This window comes from Cherax quadricarinatus, chromosome 18, assembly GCF_038502225.1.
Source record: "Cherax quadricarinatus isolate ZL_2023a chromosome 18, ASM3850222v1, whole genome shotgun sequence".
In the NCBI taxonomy this organism is placed as follows: Eukaryota; Metazoa; Arthropoda; class Malacostraca; order Decapoda; family Parastacidae; genus Cherax; species Cherax quadricarinatus.
This window is the reverse complement of record NC_091309.1, coordinates 11,803,429-11,819,721: the sequence shown is the minus strand read 5'-3', so window position 1 is coordinate 11,819,721 and position 16,293 is coordinate 11,803,429. Positions and strand designations below refer to the sequence as shown.

Here is a 16,293-nt window from a genome sequence, read left to right as displayed (position 1 = left end):
ACACATATGCTGCTATATGATAATCTTATGTAACTGTATTTGTGTTACCTGAATAACCTTAAGTCACAGTCGCTGTACTCAAGAAGTATCCCTACGATCCCCGTCGGGGAGGGGAATTTTTATCCTACAAGCCATCGCCTATACCCTTTCACGATGCTTTCACATCGTGAAAACTTTCACATCGTGTAAAGATTATGTCGTCCAGTGGAGTTATGACTACCAAACTAGCCCATGCTGCCGCTGTAAGGACCTGCTTTTAGTTAAATTCACAGCTATCCACTCTTTGAAAAACTCCTTCATTGTTGTCTGTTCCGACGATAATGAAGCATCAAAAGTCACGGACAACACCGCTCTGAAGGCATGGTTATGGGGTGCATAATAAACATATTAAACTAACTCTGAAGGCACTCGGAGAGACGGTTCAACATATATCCTTTCTTGCTGGCGAAACGTTCTGTTTTTGTAAAACGACTGGACAAGAGCGTCACATCAATATCAACTGCCGACCTAAAGACCTCTATCGAGGAACAAAACACTTGGGCCTCGGCAGACACCTGAATTCCCAAGGCCTCTTCAACGATCAAAATGACCTTTTCAGACATCGCTATGGCTACCCAAGCACTGACGGACTAGCCATCTCATACTACCATATGCATCCTCGCCACACACAACTAGAACGTTTTGCTCATGTCTCACTCTGCTGGAACTGTTACTCATATCATCACTCAACGAACAACTGTCCCATTAAAGAAAGGAAATTCTGTTCCACCTGCAGAAACGAATGTCACGACTTCAAAACCTGCACCAGCACTAATGCCACTCCAACATGCTTAAACTGCAATAGGGTAACAGTACAGATTTCCACTAAGAAAAGAAGTGCTGCCCAAGAAAATCAAAGAAACTAAGAACAGCCGCAAATCGCCGACACATGCCGCCATAACTAAACTCCAGTCTGATACCACTAAAATTTTACAAGCCACACAACAGCCCCCTCTACCCAGCAACTCCCGCTCTCCACTTCCGGACATGGCTCCCTCCAAGGTGCTGTATTGCATGGTGCATGCGCACCTTGTTAAAGAAGATAACCCAGGCACTTTCAACACCACCATGAACAAACTATTCCGTCTTAACAACATGCCTGCGTTCGTTTCCCCGGACTCCCATTTTCAGCTGACATCCTCAAGATTCTTCCCAACGTTATGAACTTCACTACATCTGCAGACCTGTCTCCTGCTCAAGCAACTGTTCCTGAAACTTCCACAACCACCTCCACCGCCGACAACGCTGTTCATGTTGCCTCAACCACCGTCTCCCACGCCTCCCAACCTGCTGTTACACCACCATTACACCTCTCCACTGGTCCTGTCGTCCCTCAGTTACCTGCTAGCACCATTGTAGACTCGCCTATTGAATCCATTTCAGAAGATATGGACGATTCTAGTACACTCATAAGAAAACCTTACCTTCTACACTTCTCCATCAAATGCTGACACCATGACCTGCACTGACTCTATAAAGGCCTCGGTGCTGGAGCAGTCAAGTTTGCCTGCGAACCACCTCTTCACACTCGCCCAACTTTCACCTTTGGAAACTAGACAAAACTTTACCACCTCTCTAGAAGCAGCTTCAAAAAAAATTTGAAAATGGCTCTTCTACAAACCTACCTTAATCACGTTAAATAACACCACCCGTGTGTTGCCCTCTGATGTTCCTACCTGCCTGCCCTGTCCTGCGACCTAACCTGCTGCCAGCTTCTCAAGACTGGAGACCTCCATCCACCACAAGACCCTGACCCTGCTACTCCTTCCATTCTGTCCCACGAGTGCCTAGCTGCTGGGGCCCTGGCACTTTCTCTACGACTGTGGACACTCCTCTCCAACGCTCACCCCACATGGGGTCTTACCTACTCTTGATCTTCAACCCTACCTGACTCCCCTCCCCCTCAACTTCCACCCACCTCAGATATATAAACCTTCATCCTGCTCCATCCGTTCTATATATTTGATGATATAGGATCCATCTGTCCTATATATTTGATAATGATATAGGAAAGTGTTGTTTTGGCAATGGAGCTGTGGTTGAGTGGAACAATTTGTCAGGTAGTTAACAAAGCTTCTTAAAAAATAGGTAGCCTGTTCCGCCACTGCTGATTTTGCCTCTCCATATTTATGAAGTGGAGGTACCGGACTACGCTTGTACTCAGCAGCTACTTAAAATCCATTTATCAGGGCTTCACTGGCGCCACCCTTCTTCAGCTGATATTTCTACTTGTCACCAGCAACGTTGGGCATATAAACTACTATACAGTGCCCTGTGGCCTGGTGGCAAAAGCTCTCGCTTCACATGATGAGTGTCCGGGGTCGATTCCCGGCGAAGGGGTGGAAACATTGGACGCGTTTCCTCACACCGGTTGTCTGTGTTCACCCATTCAATTCAATTCAAGTTTATTCTCTATAAGGGTTACAATGTGGGGTTTACAGGTTTTGGGTATTGTGTGGTTTACATGTTATAAAATACTAATTACAGAAGGGGCCACTAGGACACCTAGCATGGCTAGGCATTTCGGGCAGACTTAGATTAATTCTTAACATTAAATACTTACAGATTATGGTATTAAGGCTAAGTGACTACATCATAATTTATGAGTTTAGCAATGTGAATGCTTTTGTTTTGGCACAATACAAAGTGTCTATATTGGGGTATCATAGGCAAACTTATGGCTAGTTAGGATTTATTATTTTAAGATTAAGATTAGTATTTCTGTGTTTATAGTCAGTGGGTGAGTGAGTGTAATTGTGAACCACCAGGTGGTTATCATGTAGTTAGTTGTCGGGGGGGATCAGGGAGATAAGATGTTTTCTAACTGTAGTTTTGAAAGTGATGAATGTGTCTGCAGTTCTAAAGTTTTCAGGTAGGGTGTTCCAGATTTTAGGTCCTTTGAAGTACATTGAATTTTTGTAAAGGTTTAGTCGAACTCGGGGAATGTCAGAGATGTTTTTGTCTGGGGTTATGCCTGTGGATCCTGTCACAACTATCAAGAAAGCATTTTAGGTCAAGGTTAATATTGGAATTTAAGGTCCTGTAGATATAGATTGCACAATAGTAAGTGTGGATGTCCTGAACAGGGAGTAAGTTTAGATCTATGAAGAGTGGGGGGTGTGTTGCCAGGGATGGGATTTAGTGATTATTCTTACTGCAGCTTTTTGTTGGGTTATTATTGGCTTTAGGTGTGTTGCTGTAGATGAACCCCAAGCAAAGATAGCATAGGTGAGGTATGGATATATAAGTGAATGGTATAGTGTGAGAAGGGCAGTTTGCGGCACGTAGTATCGTATCTTGGAGAGAATCCCCAACATTTTGGATACTTTTTTTGTTATGTGTTGGATATGGGTGCTGAAATTCAGGTTGTTGTCGAGGTATAGGCCAAGGAATTTGCCCTCATTATGTCTGGCAATTAGAGTGTTGTCGATCTTAATGTTAAGTTGTGCAACACCTGCTCTGCTACAAAACATAATATAGTAGGTTTTGTCAGTGTTAAGTGTAAGTTTATTAGCTGTCATCCAAGTCGATATTTTGAGCAGCTCCTCGTTAACAATGGTGTTGAGGGTGGCGAGATTAGGGTGGGAGATGACACAAGTCGTGTCGTCAGCAAAGAGAATGGGTTTCAGGTGTTGGAATATGTTTCGAAGATCATTGATGTAAATGAGGAAGAGCAGGGGTCCAAGGACACTTCCCTGCAGAACTCTAGTATCAACTGGCCGTATTGACGAGGCTGTCTCTTTAATGGTGACATACTGATACCTATTAGAAAGGTAGGATTTAAAATATGCAAGCGCATGGCCTCTTATACCATAGTGGTCAAGTTTGTGGAGTAGGATGCCGAGGTCTACTGTGTCAAACGCTTTTCTTAGGTCAATAAAAATTCCTAGTGGATATTCCTTATTTTCCAATGCTGTGTAAAGCAGGTCTAGCATTTTTATAATTGCATCATTAGTGCTTTTATTTTTCCTGAATCCAAATTGGCAGGGGTTGAGTATGTTTTAGATTTAGATTTTGCCACCGAAGTGGCTAGTTTATTGTGCACCCCATATCCATCCTGTGGACGGTAGCGCAAGAGCATATGGATACACAAAAGGCCCAGGAACTAGGCCCCAAAGGGTTAACAGGAATACATATGGATTTATATCTACATATCTATAGTTCACTTATCTGTTACAAGCAAATTTAGGAAATTTGCTTAGTATATCTGGTATCTTATTTTCATTAATAAGATATCTTGACATGTCACATAGGTTATTATACTGTCTGTCTCTGTATTCTTCAATAAGTGGACAATTAAGCACATAGTGTTCAAGACAGTGACCATATGCCTGATCACATAATTTACATTTAGTTTGATCATCATCTGTGTGTCTCCCAAACTGCAAGAAGTACTTGTAACCAAGCCTAAGCCTGGCCACTACAACATCAGTCAGTGTTCACATTGCAAGTTGCTCCATAAACATACTTATCTACGTTCATGTTATCATAGTGGGTTATAGATCTACTCAGGCTTCTAACTGCATTCCTATAACAATCATTTTCATTATTTACTTGTGACGTTATAAATGAATATAGTCTCCTGTGCACGAGTTTCTCGAAGATTTTGGATAGCAACGGTAAGTTTGACATTGGCCTATAGTTGTTTACATCTGTAGGGTCACCACCTTTATGGATTGGTGTAACCCTTGCTGTCTTGAGTAGTGTCGGGAAAGTGCTAGTTTCTAGTGACTTGTTAAAAAGTAATGTAATAGCATGCGAAAGAACATGGGCCACTCACTTGTACAATAATGGTGGGACGTGAGACAGATTCCACGAGTTATTTTTAAGTGACTTTATGATCGCGGTGACTTCCGTGGGCTCAGTTGGTACAAGATAGAAGGAATCTGGGAAATTCCCATCTAGGTAGTCCCCGGCACGGGCATTGGTACGTGGGATTTTACTGGCGAGATTAGATCCTATGTTTGAGAAGAAGTCGTTTATCTTGTTAGTTGTATCAGTGGGATGCAGTGGTGTTTCATGAGGTTTAGTTAGAACAATATTCTTGTTTTTTTTTCAGTTTGTGGGTCCCCAGAATCTGGGAAAGTGTTTTCCAGGTCTTTTTTATATCTCCTCTTGTGTCAGTGGATCTGCTGGAGTAGTACAGTTGTTTGACTTTCTTTATTAATTTGGTGAGAAGTGTTGAATATTGTTTAAGAATATCTTTGTGTATTAAGCCCTGTCTATATTGCTTTTCATATTGGTGTTTCTTATCAATGGATTTCAGAATGCTGCTGGTTAGCCATGGGCAACCAAGCCGTTTATTCGTGATCTGTTTAGTTTTTATAGGACAATGTTTGTTGTGAACATCAAAATGGTATACAATACCGACAGGTTGTTAGGTAAGACACATATGCAACAGTTAGACAACTTTATTCCGAAACGTTTCGCCTACACAGTAGGCTTCTTCAGTCGAATACAGAAAGTAGGCAGGAACAGTAGAGATGTGAAGACGATGTAATCAGTCCATCACCCTTAAAGTCGTAGAATTTGAGGTTGTCAGTCCCTCGGCCTGGAGAAGTTCAGTTCCATAGTCAGGAACTATCTGAAGATCAAGCGACAGTGCGGAGACTTAAATACTGTCGGAAGGAGAGGTGCAGGGTAGTAGTAGTAGTAGTAGTAGTGAGAGGCAACTGAGAGGTCATGTCCCTCTCAGATCCAACCCTTCTCACTTGAAAAGCTTGTCCAAGGTGTTTTCTGTACCAAGATGCCACGTGTTGCAGTGTCTGACAAGATGAACATCAAAATGGTATACAATACCGACAGGTTGTTAGGTAAGACACATATGCAACAGTTAGACAACTTTATTCCGAAACGTTTCGCCTACACAGTAGGCTTCTTCAGTCGAATACAGAAAGTAGGCAGGAACAGTAGAGATGTGAAGACGATGTAATCAGTCCATCACCCTTAAAGTCGTAGAATTTGAGGTTGTCAGTCCCTCGGCCTGGAGAAGTTCAGTTCCATAGTCAGGAACTATCTGAAGATCAAGCGACAGTGCGGAGACTTAAATACTGTCGGAAGGAGAGGTGCAGGGTAGTAGTAGTAGTAGTAGTAGTAGTAGTAGTGAGAGGCAACTGAGAGGTCATGTCCCTCTCAGATCCAACCCTTCTCACTTGAAAAGCTTGTCCAAGGTGTTTTCTGTACCAAGATGCCACGTGTTGCAGTGTCTGACAAGATGAACATCAAAATGGTATACAATACCGACAGGTTGTTAGGTAAGACACATATGCAACAGTTAGACAACTTTATTCCGAAACGTTTCGCCTACACAGTAGGCTTCTTCAGTCGAGTACAGAAAAGTTGATAGAAGCAGAAGATACTTGAAGACGATGTAATCAGTCAGTTGATAGAAGCAGAAGATACTTGAAGACGATGTAATCAGACTGATTACATCGTCTTCAAGTATCTTCTGCTTCTATCAACTTTTCTGTACTCGACTGAAGAAGCCTACTGTGTAGGCGAAACGTTTCGAAATAAAGATACCTAACTGTTGCATATGTGTCTTACCTAACAATCTGTCGGTATTTTATACCATTTTAATGTTCATTCTGGTTGGTTTAGTTATTGTTGGTATGAGAAGTGTGTTGTTCATATTGTTGATGAAATCAGTTACAGTCTGATCATCTGGTAGGCCAAGGTTGATATTGAAGTCTCCAGCTAAGAGGTGATGCTTGTTCATTTGTCTGTTTGTTATTAGTGACTAGATTCTCACTGAAGTTTGGGATGTTTGTGTGGGGTATCCGGTATATGGCATCGATTGTTATAGGCGTCTTGAGGTTTTTTACAATAAAATTAGCAAAAATGTATTCCCCATATTCATCACTAAAGCAATTAGTAAAATGGGTACCTGGGTGTTAGTTGACCGGTGTGGGTCGCATCCTGGGACAAAACTGACCTAATTTGCCCGAAATGCTCTGCATAACAAGCGGCTTTCTATATAGTAGTATGTCATTGATGACAGCTATGGTCTGTATACCTTGTATATGTACTTGTAGTAATTATTATATTATAATTTCTAGTTAGCTATAAAGAATAAGAGCAAGAGAATAAGAATAAGAGGCCTGGTCACAGACCGGGCCGCGGGGGCGTTGACCCCCGAAACTCTCTCCAGGTAAACTCCAGGTAAATGTGGAGAGCAGCTGCGTCACACACTGTTTGGTATCAGTAAAACAACTAGTTTAATCTTTCACACCGTTTTGCATATGCAACATTCCTTCATGCCTCAACGTAGGGAGATCAATCTGTTTCCCTTGGGGTTTTTCCTTCGTTTCTCAGTTCACTGCTGTATGTTTACCATGCACACCGTCACAGTGGTGGTGGTCCCAGTTCAGAATACTCTCCACTGTGACTGCCAGTGTGACAGACATTCGTGCATGTTTAAAGTCTGCAGTGATCCTCGTGATGTTACGAAAGATATTCAAAATAAGGGACGCAAAAGCTAAAGACTTTTTGGGGCGGGGCAGATGGCAGACCAGAGGCCTAGCTTCTCCCTACGAGCCCCTTTGAGGGCCAAAGAATTACTTTACTAAAATTAAGTCTCGAGACACTCCCCAGATAGGGAGCCAAGGCCGGGTCACGCCTCGTGAGTTAAAGAATTACTTTACTAAAACGCCTCGTGAGTTAATAAATTTTAAAGATTTTAAAATTCTGAGTTGCATATTTGATTTATTACGAATGATATATAAATACCAGAGAAGACAGAGGTTACATGAAGGCAATTAAAAAAATAGCAGTGAAAACCTTTATCATACGACTTTTCGCCCGCTTAATAAAGCCCACTGAGTGAAACGTGTTATAAACGCTTTCAGTATTAAAGTACTTAAAATAAGAGAGTCGAGAAATTAGGTAAACGACTAACCTTGAAGTTATGAAGAAACTAAAGTTTATAGCACTAGCGGAAACTGTGAAGGTCATGATGACGAAGAACAAGATACTAAATCGGGCAAATAAAGATATTTAATGTAGAGTACCGGGGACAAGGGGGAAGGGTTCACTGGGAAGCTTATACTACACACAAGTCGCGCTGTATAGTCCTTGTGGCTTAGCGCTTCTTTTTTTATTATAATAATACACACAAGTCGCAGGGAGTTTACCTGGAGAGGGTTTCGGGGGTCAACGCCTCCGGCGGCTCGGTCTGAGACCAGGCCTCATGGTGGATCAGGGTCTGATCAACCAGGCTGTTACTGCTGGCCGTATGCTAACTGACGTGCGAACCACAGCCCGGTTGGTCAGCTACTGACTTTAGGATGTTACTTTTTTAAATATTAAATTTAAATCTCAAGTGGTTAGGAAGTGGAACGATGTTATTGAGGGAGTGACGAAAGCAATCTTAAACTGCATGCACAGTTTTATCATTAGTTATAATAAGGTCCGTAAAGGTCAGAAATTTAGCGAGACCGTTCGTGAAAAAAAATGAGAAGCCAAAGAGTCAAAACTCGACACCCCACCACTACTCAATATTGTTTCAGACTATGAAACAATGCTCTTCTCTAGACTGAGGGACTGACCACCTCAAAACTTTAAGGGTGATGGACTGATTACATCGTGAAAGTTAAGACACATGTGCAACATCTGGATATCTTTATTGTAGACGTTTCGCCATCCAGTGGCTTTATCAATACAGATTCTAGGACATAATAGGAAGACAGTAGAACTATATACAAAAGATGAGGTAATCAGTCCCTCGGCCTTGGAGTTAGTGTTCACAGCATCGTGGTGGAGGAGAGTCTGGAGCAAAGGCAAGAAGACTGGCGTTTTTATAGGCGTCAGTGGAAGGGACGGGCAGCAGACGAGGGCAGTCACTGGTAGGCGGGATTCCCCAGTGGAAGTAGGTCCTTCCCAAAGAGATGGGTTAGTTGCAGCAGCCGTGAAGAAGGTCTTGTAGATGTCCTCTGAACCAAGATTCCATGATGTTGCAGTGTCTGACAAGTTGTGCAAGAAAGGTATAAAATACCGACAATATGAAAGTTAAGACACATGTGCAACATCTGGATATCTTTATTGTAGACGTTTCGCCATCCAGTGGCTTTATCAATACAGATTCTAGGACATAATAGGAAGACAGTAGAACTATATACAAAAGATGAGGTAATCAGTCCCTCAGCCTTGGAGTTAGTGTTCAGAGGACATCTACAAGACCTTCTTCACGGCTGCTGCAACTAACCCATCTCTTTGGGAAGGACCTACTTCCACTGGGGAATCCCGCCTACCAGTGACTGCCCTCGTCTGCTGCCCGTCCCTTCCACTGACGCCTATAAAAACGCCAGTCTTCTTGCCTTTGCTCCAGACTCTCCTCCACCACGATGCTGTGAACACTAACTCCAAGGCCGAGGGACTGATTACCTCATCTTTTGTATATAGTTCTACTGTCTTCCTATTATGTCCTAGAATCTGTATTGATAAAGCCACTGGATGGCGAAACGTCTACAATAAAGATATCCAGATGTTGCACATGATTACATCGTCTTCAAGTCTCTTCTGCTTCTATCAACTTTTCTGTACTTGACTGAAGAAGCCTACTGTGTAGGCGAAACGTTTCGAAATAAAGATACCTAACTGTTGCATATGTGTCTTACCTAACAACACTACTCAATAAAGATATTAAACTAACTAACCACTACTCGAGTGCAGCATTGAGTCTGTAACACTACTATAAATAGCGTCATGTAAATATACGTGAAAAAAATACTGACATACTAACTTGCTTGATGAAGTCTGGCGTCCAATACACAGTGAAGATACTATTATGGTCCAACACGGACTGGTGGGAGTGGATGGGATGGTGGTAGGTGGACACTACTCCCAGCTCCACACCCTCTTGTTGCTCTCTGCTCATCCCCAATCTAATGACGACCAACAGGGACAAAACTGCTAGTTTGACTGTCATCTTTTCTTACATGTGTCTATGGCAACAATGGTACCTAAGAGAAAAATATTGATAGGTTTAACAGAACGAAAAGATTTTTTTGAGCTACATTTATTATTATTATTATTATTATTATTATTATTATTATTATTATTATTATTATTAGTATTAGTATTATCATTAAGTACATGATAAGTACATGAGTGGTAGGGGTTGGATTTGAGTGGTACTTGCACATCAGAGCTTATTTCTTGGGTAGCATTGAAAATTGGGTTGGGCAAATGTTTTGTTAGTGGGATGAACTGTAAAGGACCTGCCAAGTATGGGTCAACAGGCCTCCTGCAGTGTTCCTCCTTTCTTATGTTCTTATGTTCTTATTCATGAGGAAGCGGTAGTTCCGTTGGTGTCAGAAGTGGTGCAATTATTATTATTGGTTGGGGCGACAAGAGAGGGAGGGGATGGAGTTGGGAGGTGAGATTATCCTGGGGGAAGTTGAGGCAGTGTTCGACATAAGTATTGGCAAGGCGCCAGGTACAGATGGGATTTCAAATTATTTTTATAATGCTCTGGTGGAGGTCATGAATTACATGCTACAGAAGGGGAAGCTAGGACAGACACACAGTACGGGGGTGGTCGTATTGGTGCGCAAAAAGCACGGTCTGGAGTTTTGAGACTCTCTGACCGCGGGTTCAAATCCCGCCCGTGGTATGGTTAGGAGGGATGAGTCTTAAGTGCGTATAGAGTTATTTCACGAATGTGTTCTGAATATAAGATTTTTGCGAAGATTTTTGGCAATAGGATGAAGAAGGTTATAGGGGCAGTTATACATAGGGGTCAGATGGTCAGGGTCGCATAAGGGATTTTTTGGAGAGTTGCAAGGGGTGACGTGTACTTAGCTCTGTGAAGACCTGTTTGTGTGCTCTCTGTGAATCTGAACCAGGATGCCCTCTCTTGAGCAACTTTACCAGCAGCTGAGAGAAGAGCTCAGAGTTGCTAAGCTGGAGATACGGCGATTAACGGAGGAGAACAAGAGGATTCGTAGTAATCCTCCTGTTGTGAGTCCCCAGGTTAAGAGGGGAGCTTGGTCAGTGGCCAGGCAACATGGAACAAAGCTGAGTTTACCTGGAGTTTACCTGGAGAGAGTTCCGGGGGTCAACGCCCCCGCGGCCCGGTCTGTGACCAGGCCTCCTGGTGGATCAGAGCCTGATCAACCAGGCTGTTGCTGCTGGCTGCACGCAAACCAACGTACGAGCCACAGCCCGGCTGATCCGGAACTGACTTTAGGTGCTTGTCCAGTGCCAGCTTGAAGACTGCCAGGGGTCTGTTGGTAATCCCCCTTATGTGTGCTGGGAGGCAGTTGAACAGTCTCGGGCCCCTGACACTTATTGTATGGTCCCTTAACGTGCTAGTGACACCCCTGCTTTTCATTGGGGGGATGGAGCATCGTCTGCCAAGTCTTTTGCTTTCGTAGTGAGTGATTTTCGTGTGCAAGTTCGGTACTAGTCCCTCTAGGATTTTCCAGGTGTATATAATCATGTATCTCTCCCTCCTGCGTTCCAGGGAATACAGGTTTAGGAACCTCAAGCGCTCCCAATAATTGAGGTGTTTTATCTCCGTTATGCGCGCCGTGAAAGTTCTCTGTACATTTTCTAGGTCGGCAATTTCACCTGCCTTGAAAGGTGCTGTTAGTGTGCAGCAATATTCCAGCCTAGATAGAACAAGTGACCTGAAGAGTGTCATCATGGGCTTGGCCTCCCTAGTTTTGAAGGTTCTCATTATCCATCCTGTCATTTTTCTAGCAGATGCGATTGATACAATGTTATGGTCCTTGAAGGTGAGATCCTCCGACATGATCACTCCCAGGTCTTTGACGTTGGTGTTTCGCTCTATTTTGTGGCTGAGGATCAAGAAAACGGTTGGAGAGGCAGAAACAACGAGAAATCAGAAGACTACCGTGGAAACTTCCAACCCATTCTCCATGCTACCTGACGAATGTGAGTGTTCTACTGGGAATGCCACAACGAGCACCAAGGAAGCATTGGCAGACGTGAGTGAGACATCCCTAGAAACCACAACGAAGACCATCGACGAATTCCACAAGTGGTGTAATGCTACCTGACGAATGTGAGTCGACTACTGGGAGCATCATGAAGGACGGCGCCAAGGAAGGTAAAAATATTGTTGTTGTTGGGGATAGCCAGATTAGGTACATGGATAGGGCATTCTGCTTGAAGGATAGGAGTAGGAGGCAGAGAGTGTGTTTTCCTGGGGCTGGGATGAAGGATATTGTTAGCCGTCTGGATGACATCAGAGGTAATGGGAGCAATCCTATTATCTGTCTCAGTGCTGGAGGCAACGATGTTGGCAGACGTAGGAGTGAGGACCTGATTAGCAGGTATAGGTCAGCAATAGAGATAATTAGGAGGAAGGGTGGGAAACCTTTCATATGTGGCATTTTGCCAAGGAGAGGAGTTGGAAATGAATGGTTGTCCAGAGCAATTGGTGTCAATTGCTGGCTAGACAAATACTGTAAGGAAAATGCGGTAACATTCATTGACAACTGGGACCTCTTCTATGGCAGAAATGACATGTATGCCAGGGATGGGGTTCACTTATCTAGGTGTGGGGTGGGAGCACTGGCCAATGCAGTGGAGGGAGCTGTTAGGTCTTTAAACTAGGAATAGTTAGTGGTATGGGTTTTGGCGGGAAAACTGTGAAGTCGCAGGGTAGTAATATGAGTACTAGGATAACTAGTAATAGGCAAAATGAGGTGGATATTGGAAAGCCAGTGGCACTAATTGACACGGACAGTAATAGGTTTAGTGGAATAACAGAAAGGAGCAGGAAGGGTAAAGAGAGAGGAGGGTCTTTAAATATTTATTACACAAATAGTCGCAAATAGTTGAGACTAGTTGCTAGTGCAGGTAACATTGATGTATTTACCATTACTGAGACGTGGTTTAATTCAAAAAGTCGGGACATGCCTGCAGAATGTCACATTCAGGGTTTTAAATTGTTCCAAGTAGATAGAAGTATCGGGAAGGGGGGTGGGGTGGCATTGTATGTCCGAGATCACTTGAACTGTTGCATAAAAACGGGTATTAAGTCTGAAGTAACACATACAGAGTCTGGATAGAATTTTCAGAGGGGCATGAAAAATTAATTTTAGGTGTGATATACCGTCCCCCAAATTTAGATAGGGACCAGGGGAGACTACTATGGGAGGAAATTGTTAGGGCCACAAGGCACGATAATGTAGTAATTCTAGGAGACTTTAACTTTAGTCATATTGATTGGAATTTCTTGACTGGGAATTTAGAATCATACGACTTCTTAGAAGTAGTTCAGGATTGTTTTTTGAAGCAGTTTGTGACAGAACCTACAAGGGGTAATAACCTGCTTGACTTAGTTCTGGCAAACAATGAATCCCTTGTTAATAATTTAGAAGTTTCAGAGGAACTGGGTGCTAGCGACCACAAATCAATTACATTTAGCATTGAATGGAAGTATGATAGTAGGGATAACTTAGTAACAGTCCCAGATTTTCGCTTAGCAGATTACGATGGGCTTAGAGAACACTTATCATCTGTTGACTGGGGTAACGAAGAGAGCTATCAATATGACAGTTTTCTGAACACTATACATGCTGCTCAAAGAACGTTTATCCCTTATAAAGAAATTAGATCAAATAGAAATGGCCCAAAATGGATGAATAATAGGCTGAAATATCTACTAGGGCATAAGAAAGGAATTTATAGGCGTATCAAAAGAGGCGAGGGTCATCTTATGAATCAGTTTATTGACATTAAGAGGGACATTAAAAAGGGGATAAGAAAAGCTAAAAGGGACTATGAAATTAAAGTTGCTAGGGATTCTAAAACTAACCCAAAAAGTTTTTTCCAGGTATATAGAACAAAAGTCAGAGATAAGATAGGTCCCCTTAAAAATAACTATGGGCATCTTACTAACAAAGAGAATGAAATGTGCGCGATTTTAAATAATTATTTTCTCTCGGTTTTTACACAGGAAGACACTAATAATATTCCGGTAATTAATTTTTATAGTGGGCCAGAAGAAGATAAATTATGTAACATCACAGTCACTAGTGAAATGGTTGTGAAACAGATAGACTGAAGCAAAATAAGTCACCGGGTCCTGATGAGGTTTTTTCAAGGGTTCTTAAAGAATGCAAAATGGAAGTCTGTGAACCATTAACTAATATTTTTAATTTATCTCTTCAAACAGGTGTAGTGTCTGATATGTGGAAGATGGCTAATGTAATTCCTATTTTTAAAACAGGGGACAAGTCGTTACCGTCAAATTACCGCCCAATAAGCCTGACCTCAATTGTAGGCAAATTACTAGAGTCAATTATAGCTGAGATTATAAGAAGCCATCTCGATAAGCATAGCTTGATTAATGATACTCAGCATGGATTCACAAGAGGCCGGTCTTGTCTAACTAATTTATTAACTTTCTTCAGTAAAGCTTTTGAGGCTGTTGACCACAATAAAGAATTTGATGATAAATTAGACACATGTGCAACTCTTGGGTATCTTTATTGAGGAAACGTTTCGCCACACAGTGGCTTCATCAGTCCATACGTAGGAGAAACTTGAAGAACAGGAGGAGAATGAGGTAATCAATCCCTCAACCTTGAGTCGATGTGTTCAGTCCATCAAGATTGATGGACTAAACACATCGACTCAAGGTTGAGGGACTGATTACCTCATTCTCCTCCTGTTCTTCAAGTTTCTCCTACGTATGGACTGATGAAGCCGTGTCGGTTCCGAAGACTATTAGCTTTGAGTAGGAGAGAAAGGTATTCTCTGTATGCTATGTCCATAGTGTGTTGCAGTGTCAGACAAGATGGTATAAACCTTGGTAATAAATACCGACAAGTTGGTTTAGAAAGACACGTAAGCAAACACTATAACATATTTATTAGAAAACGTTTCGGTCCTGGGACCTTGATCACTTCAAGGTCCCAGGACCGAAACGTTTTCTAATAAATATGTTATAGTGTTTGCTTACGTGTCTTTCTAAACCAACAAGTGGCGTTCCACAGGGATCAGTCTTGGGCCCGTTGTTGTTTATAATATATATCAATGATCTTGATGAAGGAATTACTAGTGATATGAGCAAATTCGCCGATGACACGAAGATAGGTAGGATAATTGATTCAAACGTAGATGTTAGGGAACTTCAGGAGGATTTAGACAAACTCTACTCTTGGTCAGAAAAGTGGCAGATGCAGTTCAATGTAGATAAATGCAAGGTTCTGAAGCTCGGGAGTGTCCATAACCCTAGCACTTATAAGTTAAATAATGTAGAACTTAACCATACAGATTGCGAAAAGGACTTGGGGGTTATGGTAAGCAGCAACCTTAAACCAAGACAGCAATACCTAAGCGTACGTAATAAGGCAAATAGATTACTGGGATTTATATCAAGAAGTGTAAGCAACAGAAGTCCAGAGGTCATACTGCAACTTTATACATCATTAGTAAGGCCTCACCTAGATTATGCAGCTTAATTCTGGTCTCCATATTACAGAATGGACATAAATTCGTTAGAAAACATTCAGCGTAGGATGACTAAATTAATACATAGCATTAGAAATCTTCCATATGAAGAAAGATTGAAGACTCTTAAGTTACATTCACTTGTTAGACGATCTCGGACATACAGTGCCACCCCACCCCCCTTCCCGATACTTCTATCTACTTGGAACAATTTAAAACCCTGAATGTGACATTCTGCAGGCATGTCCCGACTTTTTGAATTAAACCACGTCTCAGTAATGGCAAATACATCTATGTTACCTGCACTAGCAACTAGTCTCAACTCGTCCATCTTATTCCTAGCACTGCGACTATTTGTGTAATAAATATTTAAAGACCCTCCTCTCTCTTTACCCTTCCTGCTCCTTTCTGTTATTCCACTAAACCTATTACTGTCCTTGTCAATTAGTGCCACTGGCTTTCCAATATCCACCTTATTTTGCCTATTACTAGTTCTCCTAGTACTCATATTACTACCCTGAGACTTCACAGTTTTCCCGCAAAAACCCATACCACTAACTATTCCTAGTTTAAAGACCTAACAGCTCCCTCCACTGCGTTGGCCAGTGCTCCCACCCCACACCTAGATAAGTGAACCCCATCCCTGGCATACATGTCATTTCTGTCATAGAAGAGGTCCCAGGTGTCAATGAATGTTACCGCATTTTCCTTACAGTATTTGTCCAGCCAGCAATTGACACCAATTGCTCTGGACAACCATTCATTTCCAACTCCTCTCCTTGGCAAAATGCCACATATGAAAGGTTTCCCACCCTTCCTCCTAAT

At 42.3% G+C, this 16,293-nt stretch overlaps 1 protein-coding gene across 1 annotated transcript in view; it reads right to left on the bottom strand.

The window, feature by feature from the left end:
* LOC128685291 (DBH-like monooxygenase protein 1 homolog) overlaps positions 1-16,293 on the bottom strand; it is a 65,496-nt gene that overhangs the window by 46,085 nt on the left and 3,118 nt on the right. Inside the window, exon 2 of the mRNA XM_070086186.1 lies at positions 9,779-9,998. Within this exon, the coding sequence (XP_069942287.1) occupies positions 9,779-9,964 (186 nt within the window). The 5' untranslated portion in view covers positions 9,965-9,998. The remainder of the gene's footprint in view (positions 1-9,778; positions 9,999-16,293) is intronic.